At 35.3% G+C, this 17626-nt stretch overlaps 1 protein-coding gene across 1 annotated transcript in view; it reads right to left on the reverse strand.

Moving 5' to 3' along the window:
• Nucleotides 1–457: 457 nt before the first annotated feature.
• The window catches only part of fndc3ba (fibronectin type III domain containing 3Ba), a 79491-nt gene continuing 62322 nt past the window's right edge, over nt 458–17626 (reverse strand). The window contains exons 21-24 of the mRNA XM_073849411.1: nt 15936–16151; nt 13740–13906; nt 13075–13202; nt 458–3943 (exon numbers count right to left, since the gene is read on the reverse strand). Coding sequence (XP_073705512.1) covers nt 3632–3943; nt 13075–13202; nt 13740–13906; nt 15936–16151 — 823 coding nt within the window. The 3' untranslated portion in view covers nt 458–3631. The remainder of the gene's footprint in view (nt 3944–13074; nt 13203–13739; nt 13907–15935; nt 16152–17626) is intronic.

A 17626-nucleotide genomic window follows, 5' to 3' on the forward strand; every position in this document is an offset into this window, starting at 1 on the left:
TGTTGCTTTGATGTGTCAACTCCAACAAGCAACAAGTACTTACCACAAAAATACTCCAACATAATGTAACACGAACATTCATTTTAATGTAAATGATACAAAATAAGCACTTTGCTTTTTAGGCAATTAGATGTGTTATTCAGTATGATTTATTATTCATTAAAAATCTTTACACTGATGTGTTCATTGAATATTTGCTTCAACAGGTTCATATGAAGCACTTTTGGTGGTGGATGAAATTGGACTAGCTGCCTCAATGAACAACATCTTTCCACGTCAAACACCTCAGCCTTTAAATAATTTCAACTTGGTGGGTTTTGGAGAATAAGGACATAATTTGAAGGTAGGAATGTGAAGTATTGTGCTATGATCAGTATTTGTATTTACTGCAGGGGCTTTAATATTCATGACATGCAACAGATGAGTGACTTCAATAACATCTCCAGTACAAAGCACGTTTCAGAAAAAATTAAAACATTTATTGGGTATAAATATATTACATACACGCTACAGATACAGTTAAGTCTTACATACATAGGGTAGTATTTGCAAAAATCTATACATTAACATTGATATGGCAGTTTTTCTTTTATATATATGCATATGAAATCGTCTAACATTTACAATACGAGAAAAATGTATGACTTTAAAAATTGTAGATCATGACAAGCCTGGAATGTTTTGTATATTTTTCCTTTTTCTTTTTTTCTTTCTTTTTTTCCTTTTTTTAACTGTGAGGTAAAAATACACTTTTTTTGGAAAATAGTTGAATACACTTACGGTTCTATACATTTCTCTGGGATGACTCATGTTCAAATTCATTTTCATATTTAAAACAGAGCACAGATAAAATGAAATAAAATACAATATAAAAATACAAAACTGCACTTGGGCCATAAAAAAAAAATTGTGAAAATCTTTTGAAATTTTACAAGGACCAATATGAAAAACAAACAAATTAAAAAATACTTAAAAGAAAGAAAATTAATAAAAATCGAGATCACCAGTTAGGACCAAACACGACTGGGCGAAAAAAAAAAAAAAAAAGTCATTAAAACATTAAAACAACGCCAATGGACTTTCAGACTTGGGCCAGTTTGACAGACATTTCTGACTGCATGATACTCTCGAATTGAAAGCAACAGCAACAATGACTAGGAAATACAGTTTGACCAAGATAAATCTAATAAAGATTAATGTTTCGCTTTAAAAAGTGCTTCATTTCTGTTAGTCGTCATACTATATATCTATATATCTCTATATATAATTCCTTAGCAAAAATACTGGAATAAATTCACTATTGCGCTATGTCTGGAAAAAAAGGAAATGAGAAATGTCACTTGCCTCGAAACAGTTTGATTGTTTTGTTTTCCTCTCGGTGTGAAACGGCATGTAAGATTTCACCTCGGAAGGCTTATTCAAAATAATGGCACAATTTTCACTACCAAAAAAAAGTGTAGTCACAGATGAAGTTTAACTTAAACGTATGTTTTAACGTATGTTCTAGTGTCACAAGAAAGGATTTCTCAAGTAACCCTTTAAATAACAACAACAAGCAACGTAAAAGTGGACAAGCCTGCGCTTTGGCAAACAGTAAGATAAGCGTCATAACACTCTTTTTAGCAATGCCAAATGTAGCTACGTACGTATGTCCCATTACATTAAAAAGAAAACAGATTAAACATCTGCTACAGTTCTCTACGAAGCTGGAGTTCGGCACTTTCTGATAGGAGATGAACAGGCATTTGGTTATACATAAATGTTTCAGCATGGTACATGCTACATGTTCCCAATTAATGAAAGACATAAACATAACCAGAATTATGAACAAAAGGAATGCTGGCCTTAATCGTTAATCTACAATACATAACTGGAAAACAAAAACATGCTACGAGAGATAGAGAGAGAGAGAGAGAGAAAAAAAAATAGTACATAACTACATCTCTTAATTTTGAAAAATAAATAAATGAAGATTGCACTTTAATTGCCATTTAAAGTACTGTATGCAATAGATAGTATAAATAACCCTAAAGAATGATACCTTACTTTCCCATTAACTTTGGCAAAGGTATTCTGAGCTAGTAAACGCTTACGAACAACTGGAGCAAGGCACAGCTTAGGTGAGAAAACAGATCAAATAAATGCATTTTAAACCGCAGAGGCAAATACAACGGAATGACGCTACTGATGACAGCAATATCAGGATCATTCGGCAACGTTTAGTGTTTTTCGCAGCACCCTCTCAGAAACATAGTATTTACTTCTTCACCTCTGAAAAGTCCATGTCCCTGAGGTACAATACAGGCTGTCAGTCAAGGAGAAGAAGAGCCCTTCCCCAGTTTTTCTGTTCTGCAAGTGTAACGTGGGAGAAACTCTTTGGATCGACGGGAACTGCTGGTTTGTACCTTTTACTTGGCTAAAGATGCACCGCAAGGCTGTTTTGGCATGGCGCGGCAGCCGGAGGAACTCACTGCCGCTTTTGACGATAACCTCGATAAAGCACCTTAGAAATGTCCGACTGGCTTTCACGGATTCAGAGAAGACGAAACATTCAACGACGTTGAAGTCCCGAGGGCCAACGCCATTCACAGAGTGACGAAACAGGCTAATTCGGTTTCACAGCTACGCACTGGCTATTGTGACTCCAGCCATCAAGCTGGTCCCTGGATCTACAGACACCACGCAGAGCCCAAAGTCAGTCTGAGAGGGCGGCGTTAGACTAGCCAAAGTCATTCGGGGGCGGGAAGGCGAGGAAGTAGCCCTGTGTCACTGCACCTTAGGACTAGATGGCCAGAGAAAGAGGGTGGCAACGTCCGACTTCCCCTACTCTCGTCCGCCACCGCTACTGACCACAGATAAAGCACCATAGATTGTGAACTGACACGCTCCATTAGAGAGATCGACTTCAAACTTGTTACTTATATTACAATAGCTCTATAGAATCTTATATACTTATATCTCTATATATTAGATAACTGATTCCGCTCGTAGGAAAAATAAAACACACAATAGCAGCATCACTTAAACCACACTTGGATTGCAACTTGCTTTGGCAGCTTAAATGCAGGGGGCTTTACAACAGCCTTACTACGGTAACAGTATTTTGTGTTTCTGAGAAGGATCGTGGTGATGCGAACATCGTGTGATATCTGGGTGAACTGTGATCGTGGGTGTTACGTCATGATAAAGCTATGATTCCAACAACTCGTGTATATATGGCTGTGAAACAAATGCACACTTGATAAAAACAAAGTAAGGCCATGAATGCGGAGAAAATACCGATACATTTTCCTCCCAACGTATACGTACACTTAAAGGGATACAAAAAACGAAGCATGCAAAAACAGGCCGTCGCGCAACTCTTCGTAAGGCTTGATGATGTGGTTTTGCAGAGTTCGGAGCAAAATCCACATGCTGTAAAAGAGTGAGTGACACAGCGATGCACAGGCAGGCTGGAAGGCATCAGAGAGAGAGAGAAGAGAAGATAAAAGAATAAGAGAAAGAAGAGCCTGTATAACATACTCAGCCTACAGTACGTCGCGTCGGATGTATACTTTAAGTGTTCGTGTGTTTCTCAAAAACGTTTTTTCTTGGCTGGCTGCTGGATCTGAGTTCATTTTGATGTTTGTCTTCACTTCATGAAGAAGTATTCCACCACAAATGCGATGAGGAAAGACAGGGCCGCGAAGGCCCCGACTAAGACCGCCGCGAAGCGTTCGTCTGTGGCGAACATGCCGCTGGGTTTCAGGGTCTCGGCCGAGTTGAGATCTCCGGGTAGGACGAGCTCCGTACGCCGCAGGGTGAAGAGTGAGGATGGGCTGAGGGGGCTGCACAGCTCCTGCGTGCTGTCCTGACACCGGCGACACACGTACACGCGGAAGCGATAGTCTGTGTTGTTCTGCAGGCCAGATATCTGGAAGCTGGTGTCCTCTCCCTTATATAACTGAAAGAGAGAGAGAACGTTTGTGAAAAATGTTGCTTATTTTCAACAACATCCAACTGGGCACAATCAGCAATTGTTTGTGTTACGGGTTCAGTACAACTGCAGTAAATTGCACTTATGGCAGTATGTTGATGACCACAGAAGAAATTTCAGTTGTAATTTTCAAATTATGTAAGCTATGAAGGACGCCACTGTTTCTGTGGTATAAAAACAGTAATGTGAAGCTCTAATGTTAGCAAAATTAAAAATAAAAACATTCAAAATATTAATTTTAACTATAATATTATCTCAATGATAACTAAAATAGCACTGCTTACCTATAAGCAGTATAATAATATATACAGTATAACAAAGATGCATGTTATTAACACTAATAATAATAATAATAATAATAACAATAATAAATAAATGTAACTGAACTAAATCATGAAAAAAAATCATTGAAGTAAATTAAATGTGAAGCTTGTATTATTGTTGATGCATTTGCGGTTAATAATATTAATAATAACTATCATTATTAACAGCATAATTACTAATATTATTAGTACTATTATGATTGTTAACACCAAATACAAATAAATGTAATGTCTTTAAAATAAAATAACAAAATAAAATGAATTAATTCATTTGAAAGAGTGGCTATGATTAGTCATTTTATCTATTGGGATAAAGTAATAATAGTTGCAGCTATAAGTAATAATAATAATAGTCATATATAGATTAAAAAAAGACAAAAAGGAAATAAAAATGAACAAAAACACAGCAAAATTACTAGAACTTTGGTGAAAAAGGGAAAAAAAAAACATTCGAAATATTAATAAAAACTATACCAGTATCTCAAAGATAACTTAAAAATTATATAATAATGATGATGAAGATATTGATGATGATTAATATAATATACATTATAACAAATAATTAATGTTAGTAACACTAACAATAATAATAAACAAATGCAATTGTGAAATAAATTTAAAAAAAATCATTAAAATAATTTAAATGTAAAGCTTGTATTTTTGTTAAAGCATTTGCATTTAATTATAGTATGTATCATTAATAACAGTATAATTAGTAATATTATTACAACTATTATTATTTAATACAAATAAATGTAATTTATTTAAAATAAAATAAAATAAAATAAAATATGACATGAAGGTTTGGCTATAACTAGTAATTCAGTCAACTAATATAAAATGTAATAAACACACACACACACACACACACACACACACACACACACACAAATAAAAATGAACAGAAAAATTACAAAATCTTTAACTGAAATTTGAGAAGAAAACACAAAAATAAAAAACTGATTCAAAATATTATTAAAAAACAAAATCGTATCAAGGATTATACTGCTTATAATAATGATTATAATAAATAACATAATATATAAAATATATTATATATACATAATATTAATAATAATAATAATAATAAATACAGATGTAAAATAAATGTAAACATTAAAATAAAAAGTGAGAAGCTTGTATTTTTGTTAAAGTATTTGCATTTAATAATAATACTGTTATTAATAGTATAATTACTAATATTATTACCAATAAAAATAAATGTAATTAATAGACAGCTGAAAAAGAATCTGTCATATTTACAGCTGTGATGATGAGCGCTTATCAAGATCAACTAAACGCTGGTTTTTTAAAAGTATAGGAAAAATGTAAAGTTCACAGAATAGAATCTTTAAAATATGTCTAAGAGTTTTAGACGCCGGTCTGTTATTGTGGCAACATTTCCACACCCATAAACATGACGCGGCACAAAACGAAACATGATTGGTTCCTTTACATGTCAGTCATATGGCCTCTTGGGCGGGCCTTGGCCATTCAAAGAGACCAAGGTTCCCAGACCTTCTGCCGTCAGTCTGAACAAGAAACATTCAACACACATCACAGAAGTTTAATTAAATTGCAGAATAGATTGCATGTGGGGAGAAAAGTCCTTTCTAACTGATGTAATACAGAGCACTTTCTATGAACGAGGATTTTCACATGTGGCTGCTTTTGTCAAACAACAGCTGTTCAGTTTCTATGAAGCCACCCACAATTTGTAACCTTTCTTATTCCCGGTGAAGATGGAGGACACGTTTTCTTTTGTTGACACAAACGAAACAGAGAAAAGTCAATGTAAGCCAAAACGTGCCCGAGCTTCACATCACCATGCTGCTCTAATAGCCCAGAGAAGCCTGGAGTTAAATATTAAGACCTTTATTGTTTATTCCAGATGCACGGATAGAGTGCCACGGCACGATCGCTTTAGAAGAGAATTCCACTGAGAACTGGAGTCATTTTTTCCAACTCCAAACACCTTTTTGCCTGTTTTTCAGTGAAGAAAAGAAGTTCAGTTTACAGTGCACACCAGACTCTGGCTACTTTTGATTTCCAAAGAAAAACCACTAATGTATCAAAGAAATACACACGCTATGCAAATACATTTGGAAACTGTCCCTCTCAGCATTATAATGCATTAAAAAAGATAAACTTAATATAAGTTGTTTGTGGCAACCCCTTTTGACAGCTACTATTTCATTTTTCCATTTGCAGAGAGGAATGAAACAGATGCCATTTGAGTTCAGAGGAGCATGTAAAACTGAGACTGCCACGGCCTCCCTTAATGAAAGCTGGCAAAAACAAGCCAATTACTCATGAGCAGACAAAATAAAACAAAAAAAGCTAAATCTAATAGAATAAAAATGAAAATAAAATAAAACAGTTTATTCAACTCCGTGAGTAATGACATTTTTTATACAGTACCAGCATAGGAAGGCTTCACTATTTGTCTCACTTAGCTTGTATGTTTTCAATACAATACTGGATATTCATCAGTCGATATTGAATTTTAAAAATTCATACTCATTTATTTTACTATTGCTGTTATCTATTGGTAACATAAAATCAATCTAATTGAAAAAACTGTTAATCCAGCATATCTCAAACTGAATATTCATTTTCATCTTGTATATTATAATACAGTGATGCCTAAATTCACTTGTAACATTTAAAACAGTTGATTTAAGTGTTTTGTGTTTTATTTTTAATTTATATAGAGGGAAAGAAGTGTTGAATTAAAAAAATGGTTTGTAGAATTTATAGGGGCCTATGAAATCTGCTTTGTTTTTTTTCCCAAATTACATTTTGTTTTGTTTTTTTTTTCAAATTTTTCTGGATTCCATTTTTCCGTTTTAATTTTTCTAGACAATTTAACAGCACTTTATGAAAAGTTTATCCAAAAAACCAAATTATTTTTTAAGGTTCTATGAAATGCATTTTTCTTTCTCAAATTTAGTTTTATTTTTACCGAATTCTGCATTTTCTATTAATTGTCTGGGTTCCATTTTAATGGTTTCATTAAATTTTAATAATCAAAAGCATCTCTAAATAATACATTTTATTAAAAAAATAATTTTATATTATTCAATTCCTTTTTTTTCTCAGAAATACTGTGTTGTGTATTTTTATTTTTTTCTGGTAAATAAATTCTAGCAAATAATTTAAAAAAAATTCCTTAAAAATAATGTTTAGTAGTAGTAGTAGTAGTAGTACTGTTATCATACATTAGTCTCGCGTAGCCAGACCTTCAGACTGACGGCTGAAGGTCTGGAATTCATGGCAGCTTTCATTGGCCAAGGCCCGCCCATAAGACCGTTTGACTGACATGTCAAACAACCAATCACGGTTTGTTTCGTTCAGCGTAACGTTTTGGTGCGTGGAAATGCCCCCACAACAACAGACTGGCGTGCAACAAGTCAGCCATAGAAATAACCAGCACTGAAAGTTAAATAAGAAGAGGGAGAACAAGCAGTAAGTCAGTAATTTGTTTGCGAACGTCACAAATGTGTTTAACAACAACGGCGTCTGCATAAGCACATTTTAGCAAAACGCAGAGTAAATCAGTCTGCGCTTTGTTTCCCGGCGGACCGAAAGTAAACACGACACTCGCGTCTCCCTGAAATCCGGTCAAATTCAACTAATCAGATGACGACTTCGACATTCCTGAAGTATTTCCAGTTAAGTGTACCATATGCATCAGATGTTTAGCCAGCGTTCCATGGGCATGACGTCTGAGGCTGAGACTAATCATACATTAACATTTCTGTCACAGTTTCTTTAAGTTGAAACAAACTTTTATTTTGACAGCTTGCTGTGAACCTTTAAGTTTCTGTTTGTATATGATATGATGGTAGCAGGGATGGAAATTAACTTTTTTGTCCACCGGCCAGTGTGGCTGGTGGATTTCAAAATCTACCAGCCACTAAAAGTTTTTACCAGCCACTTTAGTGTAGCTGCATGTGAAAATTAATACTACACGATCTACTATACTTGAGCATTTATTTAATCTCAAGTCTCAATAAAATACTGACATTTTCTCTCTCTCTCTTACAAACCCAGGGATCAAAGCAAAAAAAAAAAAAAAATAAATAAATAAAAACTTCTGACTTAAAATTTTTCCTCCAAAAAATCTTTGCCAAACACCATTCCACAGCCACCTGTCACACACCCACTTTATAAGCAGTTTTTTTTCCTTCTTACAGTGCGTGTCCTACTGATTTAAAACATGTTGAAGCATCTTCTGATCAATAATAAAAAATTCTGATAAAAAATTAGCCTTGAGGTGATAATTGACTCATTAATGTGATTTACAGTGGCAGTTTCTTTTTACCTTTGTTATGCCATTTTTTTAATTAAATGTCATTATATGTCAATTAAAGAAAATTATTATATTTTATTTTTAAAATTTCTAATTAAAACAATTTAATAGCAGAGTAAGACAACCATATTACCAATCATATAAAATTAGTATTAATAAAAAATAATTTGCACTACAGAGGTGGCACAAAGGAACACAATAGTGGCTTGTAGGTGCAATTTCAGACATTTAATGAGGCTCAGGGGTGGCATAAGTGCAAATAAATTCATGTTGAGATAAATTTATTAAATATACATTTTTTTATATAAAAATATTACGTTTTAAATAACTAAGTATACGTTACAATGACACTAAATCCACCAGCAGGTGGCAGTAAGACAAATTATCTGTTTGAATGCCTGATTCATTCGGGAATGAAGCAAGTGACTGTCTTATTGAACGGATAATAATGAACTGAAGATTGGTTCAAAACGTGCTTTCATTCATGAATGAAACACCGCTGGTTTGCTTTTAGAGATGCGCAGCGGCTGAGCTGTTACTCATTTAGAAATATTTTCATTTAAAGAAATAGAGTAAAATCTGGCAATAGAGATATAGTCAGACAACGCAAGTCATTTTATATTTTCTTGTTTTTGAACTGTTGTATTAAATCAGTATTACATTTGCTTACTCCCTTAACAATTGTTTAAATCTGTCACTCTCCTTTTCGCGTTCTGTGGGCGCACAGACAATAATCTATAAGAGAGCACGCAAATGAGTCTCTCTTTCACTTTAAATAAGCAGGACTCAAAAGCACGTGCAAATGATAGATTCCAATGTGTAAATAACGAATTGTGAATGATGCCGAGATGATTTTTTGGTTTGCCGTCAGAACAACAACAATGTATATACGTATACGTTTATATATAGACGTTACACATTTTTTTTGAAGGTGTGCCTCCGCTAAAAGTGTCCGCCGTCTTCTTCTTCTTCGTGTATTTTAACGGCAGTTCGCAACCAACGTTAAGGTGCATTACCGCCTCACGCAGTCTGGTTGAAGTATGTTATTTTTATTTACCCGCCACGGTGGCCGGTGGGTGAAGCGAGTTTACCCGCCACAACACAAAATCACCCGCATTTGGCTGGTGGCGGGTGTTAATTTCCATCCCTGGATGGTAGTTTTAGTTTTTCTCACAAGAAATGGTAAAATGATCATAAAGTGACTCTCAGAGCAGTTCTAGAGATTTTACGTTTATAGGCGGCAGAGGCTAAAATCACTGCGAACGTCACTCGCGCTTCAGTATGTGTGTAGTAAATAAAACCGGGCATCTGCGCTATTCACATTTAAATAGTATTTTGTGGCCTAATATTCACAGACACTACTCCATATCACATTTTGATTTAAGTGTACTGACCTACTTTTGACTTATTCAAATATTTAATTTAAATATAGCTGCAAGTAACAATTAAGGGGCCAAGCACTAGGCAAGCAAGGCAGAGCATCAGAGTTCGAAAACGTAGGTTTTCAATGTAAATCAAAAAGGCAGACAAGAAGTTCGGGCTGACTATGGCAAAACTGGCATCTATGTTCTTGGCATGACCCAAAGAATACATTGAGACCAGTTTCATTACAATTTATTCAAACGTTATTAGCATTTTTTTGTAACTTCTTTATAACTTTTGGCCACAAGGTGGTGCTGACCCCAAACTTTTTGAGTACTGTCAGAGCATGGTGCCAAAGATACATACAGTGTTTTGCAACGATATGACAATGCGTTCATAAAATAAAGCATTTTACAACAAAATCCGGTCAACGCCCAAAATGGCTGACATGTGAAAATTGGGTATGGTTCGACTTGGCATGCACCACCAAATCTAAAGAGACAAGTTTTGGCCAAACCATTCAGAATTTCTGGGCAAAAATAGCCATTATTCATATCTCCTGATCACTAGGTGGCCAGGAGGTGGAAACTGTGCAAGTAACCTCAGGTCATGCTTGTCCACAAAGATTGGTCTCAATATGCCAAACCATTGTGGAGATATAGCCTCACATCCATTTTTGCGTACTTTTCATCAAATTTCTGCGTTATTAGAAAATGGTTTGTCCAACTCGAATTCTATAAGTTTTTGCTAGCATGGTCTGAAGATGATCTGAGCCAATTTTAATTAAAATTCGACAAACCATCTAGGATGAGTTCGAAAAAGTAGGTTTTACGAACTATTAAAAGTAGTGAAAAACTAAACCTTACAATTTTTAGATTTTGGTGTTCATTCGACTCAACATTAGCCAAGAATTAACAGAGGAATTTTCCTTCTAGACCTTACGGTTTTAAAAGTTATTAGCAAGCAACTTTCCCGCAAGCAGTTCTATGGGCTGCTACAGACTCGAGCAGAAGAAATGGAAGAACAAGAATAAGAAGAAATCTAATGGTTTCAAAAGGTTCCGAAATGCGATTAACTTGAATATTAAATTATGAATTGATATCTGCATGTGCTCATTAATGTACAGTTAACAAGCATTATCTAGGTGAAAATGCACACAGGATTTGTGCTGAGCCCCTTTCACGTTTTTTTATAGTAGATGCTATTTACAAGTTCACACAGATGCCCTAGAACCAGAGCAAACAGAAGATGGCATCTGCTGCCATTAAACCCTTGCTTCTCTTTACATGCAGACAACACACTTCTCACATCCATTTTAACAGCTCACAGGACAAGGAACACATTAACACAGTAATAGGAACCATGCCAGCTAAATTAGACATCAGAGCAGCAGCAGCTCGTACCCCTAACAGAAAAATATCCTAGTCAAGGAAGGGATCCGATTGGCTTGCTCTGGAGATTGCAACTCCCTGGAGAGACTTTGCGGCCTTCACAAGCAGTCAATGGATTTATGATTCACAGGCTGATCTACTAATGTGGCCATTAAATGCAAAATGACGGCACATTTGTAACCGAACTGACAAAAATGTGTGCAATAATGTCACTTGTGCAGTGAATGATAATAATCCTCTCTCTGAATCACAAAAGTCACTGATTCTTAGAAAGGCAGGTTGCAATATTAAGAACAAGGTTGTGTAAACTTCAGAATATTTAGGACTTTGTGTAAATATCTGTTTTGCCCAATAGTTTCATCAGCCTAAACTTTATGCTGTTTCCCTGTATAAATAGAATTTCAACAACCAGGAATGCAAAATAACCTGAAATAGATTTAAATGTTTTAAATGCATGCTGTTGTTTTCCTTCAAATTTATGAAGTATGATCGATGAGCCGGGTGTTGGTCTCTTTTAAGCCATCAGCAGTGGCATCAACATCAGTCGCAGAATACTAATAGTCTCAGGCAGAGGATGCAGACCTATCATCCCACTTCTATCTCCGACCTAGTCTGTGGGGATGACGTCTTGATCTTTTTCACTTTCCTTGAATAACAATGCACTGCAAAGACTAGCAAGAAACTTCATGCATTTCTGTTTTGCCTACAAGTGTGGATATATTAATACAAATTTAAATAAAATGAAATTTAAAAAATAATAATAAATATAGCTGCAAGCAGCAATTACCAGGGTCCAAGCTCTTTAAAGCATTTAGGCACATATGAAAAACATGCCATATTATTTATAAAGCCTGTAACGACCAAAATCAATGACCAAAAAAAGCATTTTTGGAAAATCCAAGTCGTTTACCATTGAAATATGATGTTTTTTTTTTTTTACATTTATGACTGTTACAGTGTTACAGCGGCAGCTGTGGCCTAATCTTCCTAAAACTTTGTATGCTTGTTTAGAATCAACTGTCGCATGTGCCCACCAGGTTTTGTGAAGTTTTGAGTTTTTGTTTAGGCTTTATAGGCTTTTGGGTATATTTGGACAGGCCGCTTTTCTAAACGACCCCATTATAGCTTCCCAAAGGGTACATTTTTTTTTTTAAAATTTATGTTGTCCGTGCATATCAATTTTCACATTGATAGGACCTATTGCATAGTTATGGCAGTTTTTGTGTTTTTTCCCTTTTATAGTGCCACCAAGTGGCCAAGCTCTGTGATTTTTTTTCATGTGACCTTGGATTCAGCCATTACATACGCAGTGTTTGGCCAAGATATCTCATTTCTTTCAAAAGTATGTTTTTCCAAAAATGCAAAATACCTGAAAATGTTGCCAGGGTGACAAATGAATCCGAGGCATGCGTTTTGTCCGGCGTGAGCCAAGGATTCCAACGCAATAAGAACGGTTAAGGAGTCACAAGCGATTTCCCACTTTTGATCGCTATAGTGCCCCCATCAGGCCGATTAGGGCGAGCCTTGGTGATGTTGTAGAGGGTTTGAGTACTACCATCCCTCCAAGTTTCAAGTCTCTACAACTTACGTTTTGGTCTGCCTGCCTGATCAGTTTTATCTGGAGATTGCTGATTCTTGGCCACTCTAACAATTACAATAGGGTTTCAGTGTTACGTGCTTGAACCTCTAAAAAAAATGCAATCTCACCTGTTTGTAATCGGACTCCCGGCCCACCAGCACCTGTAGGATGTAGTAAATGGGGTCTCCTCTCATAGGTGGAATGCTCTCCCAGCTCACCTCACACACATTCCCTTCTAGCTGTACCACTTTGGGAGCTAAAAATACAATAATACACAAGTTTAGCTGTAAGCATCCAATATGTGCCCATCCAACACATGAACACATACGTGACCCTGGACCACAAAACCAGTCATAAGGGTCAATTTTTCGAAATTGAGATTTATACAAGATCTGAAAGCTGAATAAATAAGCTTTCCATTGATGTGTGTTTTTGGCAATATTTGGCTGAGATAAAACTATTTTAATACCTGGAATCTGAGGGTGCAAAAAAATCTAATTATTGAGAATATCGCCTTTAAAGTTGTCCAAATGAAGTTCTTAGCAATGCATATTACTAAATTAAAACTTAAGTTTTGACATATTTGCGGTAGGAAATTTACAAAATATCTTCATGAAACATGATCTTTACTTCATTTTCAGCATAAAACAAAAATCGTTCATTTTGATTCATTCAATGTTTTGTTGGATATCGCTACAAATATACCCATGCTACTTATGACTGGTTTTGTGGTCCAGGGTCACATATGTGGCATGAAGCAATGTGCAAATATTCTTGCATAAATATACTTTACCCTTGAGAGCTGGAGGAACAGACTTGGTCGTATGAAAGGTGTGTACTTCAGAGAACAGGCCCTCTCCTGCCTCGCTCACAGCTTGAATCCTGAGACAGTAGCTGCTTGACTCATTTAGTCTCTGTACCTTATATGTGTGGCTCGGGCCTCTGTAGATTGTGACAAACCTAAAACATAAACATTTCACTCATGTTAACGGTGTGTAATTTAACCTTGGCACCATAAAACCATAAACAACCACACAATGTTAAAGAATGCTCTTTTATGCCCATTTGTGGGCTTCTAAGACAAATAAAGGACATAATGACATTGTAGACCAGCCCCAGACTTCTAAAATTTAATTTAACCTTTTTTGGTCTCAATTACAATAAATTAGGTGCAGATTTCTGCTATTGGCCCATCCTAGTGCAACACCATCAGACTACACAAACAACTCAGGTCAAAACAGAGAACAAAGCAGCAGCTGCTATTTAATGACTGCTTCCAGACATATTTTGCCAATCTCAAGAAACCCTTGCCAGCTTGATGTCTGACTAATGAGATGGAAGTAACAGACCATTGACCTGCAGTTTGTACTTAATATTCACACTATAGCCTGTCAAACTCTCTTCATGTTCTTCTCATCCAAGTCTGTGTTGGAATGCTGGCTTGGATTGATAGTGTTTTATGTGAATATGAAGGAACAGTACTAAGCAGAGTCTTTTGTGCAGGTCCAGCTCCAACACGCAGTACCAGATCACCTACTGAATTATAAAATGAACTTTAGAAGAAAACAAGAAAAAGAGGAGTAGTCCACAGAGAGGGGCTCTAATACAAAAGCTGCTATTGTTGGTTTGATGGATAGTACATCTGTGGTTACTATGGCAATCTGACCAGAAATAAAAATGTATAATAGCAGAACAATTAAGAGCCCATTTTAGAGCCATGCTGAATCTAGTCCTGCCCGATTGGGCAGTTGGCATTTTATTTTGATTAAGCAGATAAATCAATCATTGTTAACATAGCAAATACTACTAAAAATAAGAAAAAAACACTATAATGCACACAGATGAGGGCAGTTGGACCTTAGGCCCATAGTAAATATGCTTATTGCTATAATTTTATCAGGACTAACACAAAGTGAAGTGTTACCAATTGTTACCTCTGTTATCAAAAATAGTTTGTAATAATAAATAAGTAAAAAATAAATAAATAAATGCTTTTATTCAGAAAGGATGCATTAAATTGATTAAAATCACAGTTTCCACACACACAAAAAAAAACCTTCAGTGTTGACAAAAACAAAAAATGTTTTGTGAGCAGCAAATCAGCATATTAGAATGATTTCTGAAGGAACATGTGACACTGAAGACTGAAGTAATGGCTGCTAAAAATTCAGCTTTAGAAAGAATAGAAATTATTTTTAACTGTAATAATATTTTACAATATTACCGTTTTACTTTATTTTTCATCAAATAAATACAGCCTTGGTGACCATCAAGAAACTCTCTATGTCCAAATATTTAAAAAATTAATAAAACTACTGACTCTAAACATATGAAAGTTAATAGTATACATAATTTATACAAAGTTTGAGCTAGAGTATATAAACTATATACACCCTTGGTGCATGTTTGTTAAAGATGAATACTTTTATCACCTCTCCCCTTGTAAAAAAAAACTGTTACTAGCTAAAGAGAATCATTAGAATAATAAAAAAAATTAACCAGTCTACCACTGACAGTGTCAGTTGGGGAATTCATTATATTTTCAATTAAATGCCCATCTGTCAGGCCTGTTGCCCACTCACAAATACTGCCAAAACGCCACTCTGCCAAGGAAAACAATCAACAGTTACAATTAAATTAGGATGTGAGTCAAATTGAAACTTGGGGAGGTTAAAAATGTAGTGGCCTGGTTGATTTAAAGGTATGTCTATAATAGTAAGACCTAAAGACCTATAACATTAATTACACCCTTAAATCACTAATTCTTAAAGGATCAAATCTGTCAGCTGTTGAGGTAAAAAAAAATAACTACACAAGCTGAAATGTTTCAAAACAAAATGATATAATGCCAAAACATTGCTGCCATCTAATGAGGGTTCACCTTGACTAAATTACATCAGTGCTCACAGTGCGCTTTCAAAATGAATTCAATTTCCCTTTTAGCGGTGCATATATTGCCATTTATGAGGTGTAATCGAGATGAACTGACCTTCTGTTCTTGTCCTCCATCTGCAAGTTGTAGACCATCTCTTCTGCAAGCAAGCTTCTGGCATTGCTGCTGTCTCCCCACTTGAGTTTGAGGCTCTGGGGTCCGGCGGCAGTGCATTCCAGTCGGGGCGGGACAGGGGGTAGCGGCCTGGTGCGGGCCAGCAGGGGAGGGCAGAAGGGACCGGCACCAATCTCATTCACTGCCTGAATCTGCAGACTGACAAAGCAAAGAGAGTCTCATTTAAACCTTGTACATCAGGTGATCCTTAGGGCTGGGCGATTTGAACTGTACACAGTGCAGAGCTAGAAATGCGTATACTGTTAGAGATATAGTGTTTATATTTGTGCTGATATCAGTGAGCAGGACTGCCTTATGTCATGTTAAAGTATCACATCTACTGGGGTATCAAAGCAGGTATTATCACATGGTTATTTTAGCTGAATTTCCTCCAATAATATCATGATACATCACAATTACTGTCTAGAGTCATTTTAAATCACATTAATAGTAAATAAGATTTTGGTCACTCCTTCTAATCCTACATGATATATAGAAAGAAAAATCCTGAGACTGAAAACCTCTGACAGCGAGTAATAACACAGAGCAATGTGATTGATAGGCTCCGTAGGAAATTCTTCTTTACTATAAAATTACATTTTCGTGCATGTGTGTCACAAAAACATAACAGTCGTGGCATTACAAGAGTCAGAAGTAAGGTGAAAGCTTCAAGGATCAGTACGACAGACCTGACCTTTCCCACAAGACCTGCTGATTGAGACAAAGCAGCTTTGTGACTTAAATCAATAACTCATTAAGAACGTAATTCTTCATAAACCGGCTCTTTCATCAAAACCTTTCAAGAACATGTTGTATGCCACACATTGTATTGCAAGCTTTGAGTGAGCTGAGACAATAATCAGATACATTTCCTCAGCTCCTCAGTCAGTAGCATTTGGGAAGTCTGACTCATTTCAAACACAAAACACAACACAAAACAACAAAACAAAAACAAAATGCAAGAAAACAAAATCAAACAAAACAATACAAAACACAAAAACAAGACAAAAAAACTTGATGTTCCGCATTTTGAAAGTCTAACTCATTTCAGGGAATTAAAAAAAATCTAACTAAACAACACAAAACAAAAAAAAGCAATATTCCTAGAAGAGTTTTGAAGCATGAAGCATTTTGAAAGTCTAACTCATTTCAGGGAATCAACAAAACAAAAACAAAATGCAACAAAACAAAATCAAACAAAACAACACAAAACAAAACAAAACAGCATAATACCAAAACAAACAAAGAAAAAAAACCTCAACGTTCCTAGCAGCATTTTGAAGCATGAAGCGTTTGGGAAGTCTGACTTATTTCAGGGAATCAACAAAAACAAACCAACAAAATGCAACAAAACAAAGCAAAGCAAAAAAACAAAAAAACAAAATGCAACAAAACAAAACAACAACAAAAAAAATGCAACAAAACAAAAAAAAATGCAACAAAACAAAACAAAAAACAAACAAACAGAATGCAACAAAACTAAAACAAAACTAAAAACTCAATGTTCCTAGAAGAATTTTGAAGCATGAAGCATTTTGAAAGTCTAACTCATTTCAGGGAATCAACAAAACAAAAACAAAATGCAACAAAACAAAATCAAACAAAATAACACAAAACAAAACAAAACAGTATAA

The sequence above is a fragment of the Garra rufa genome, chromosome 10 (genome assembly GCF_049309525.1).
Source record: "Garra rufa chromosome 10, GarRuf1.0, whole genome shotgun sequence".
NCBI lineage: Eukaryota > Metazoa > Chordata > Actinopteri > Cypriniformes > Cyprinidae > Garra > Garra rufa.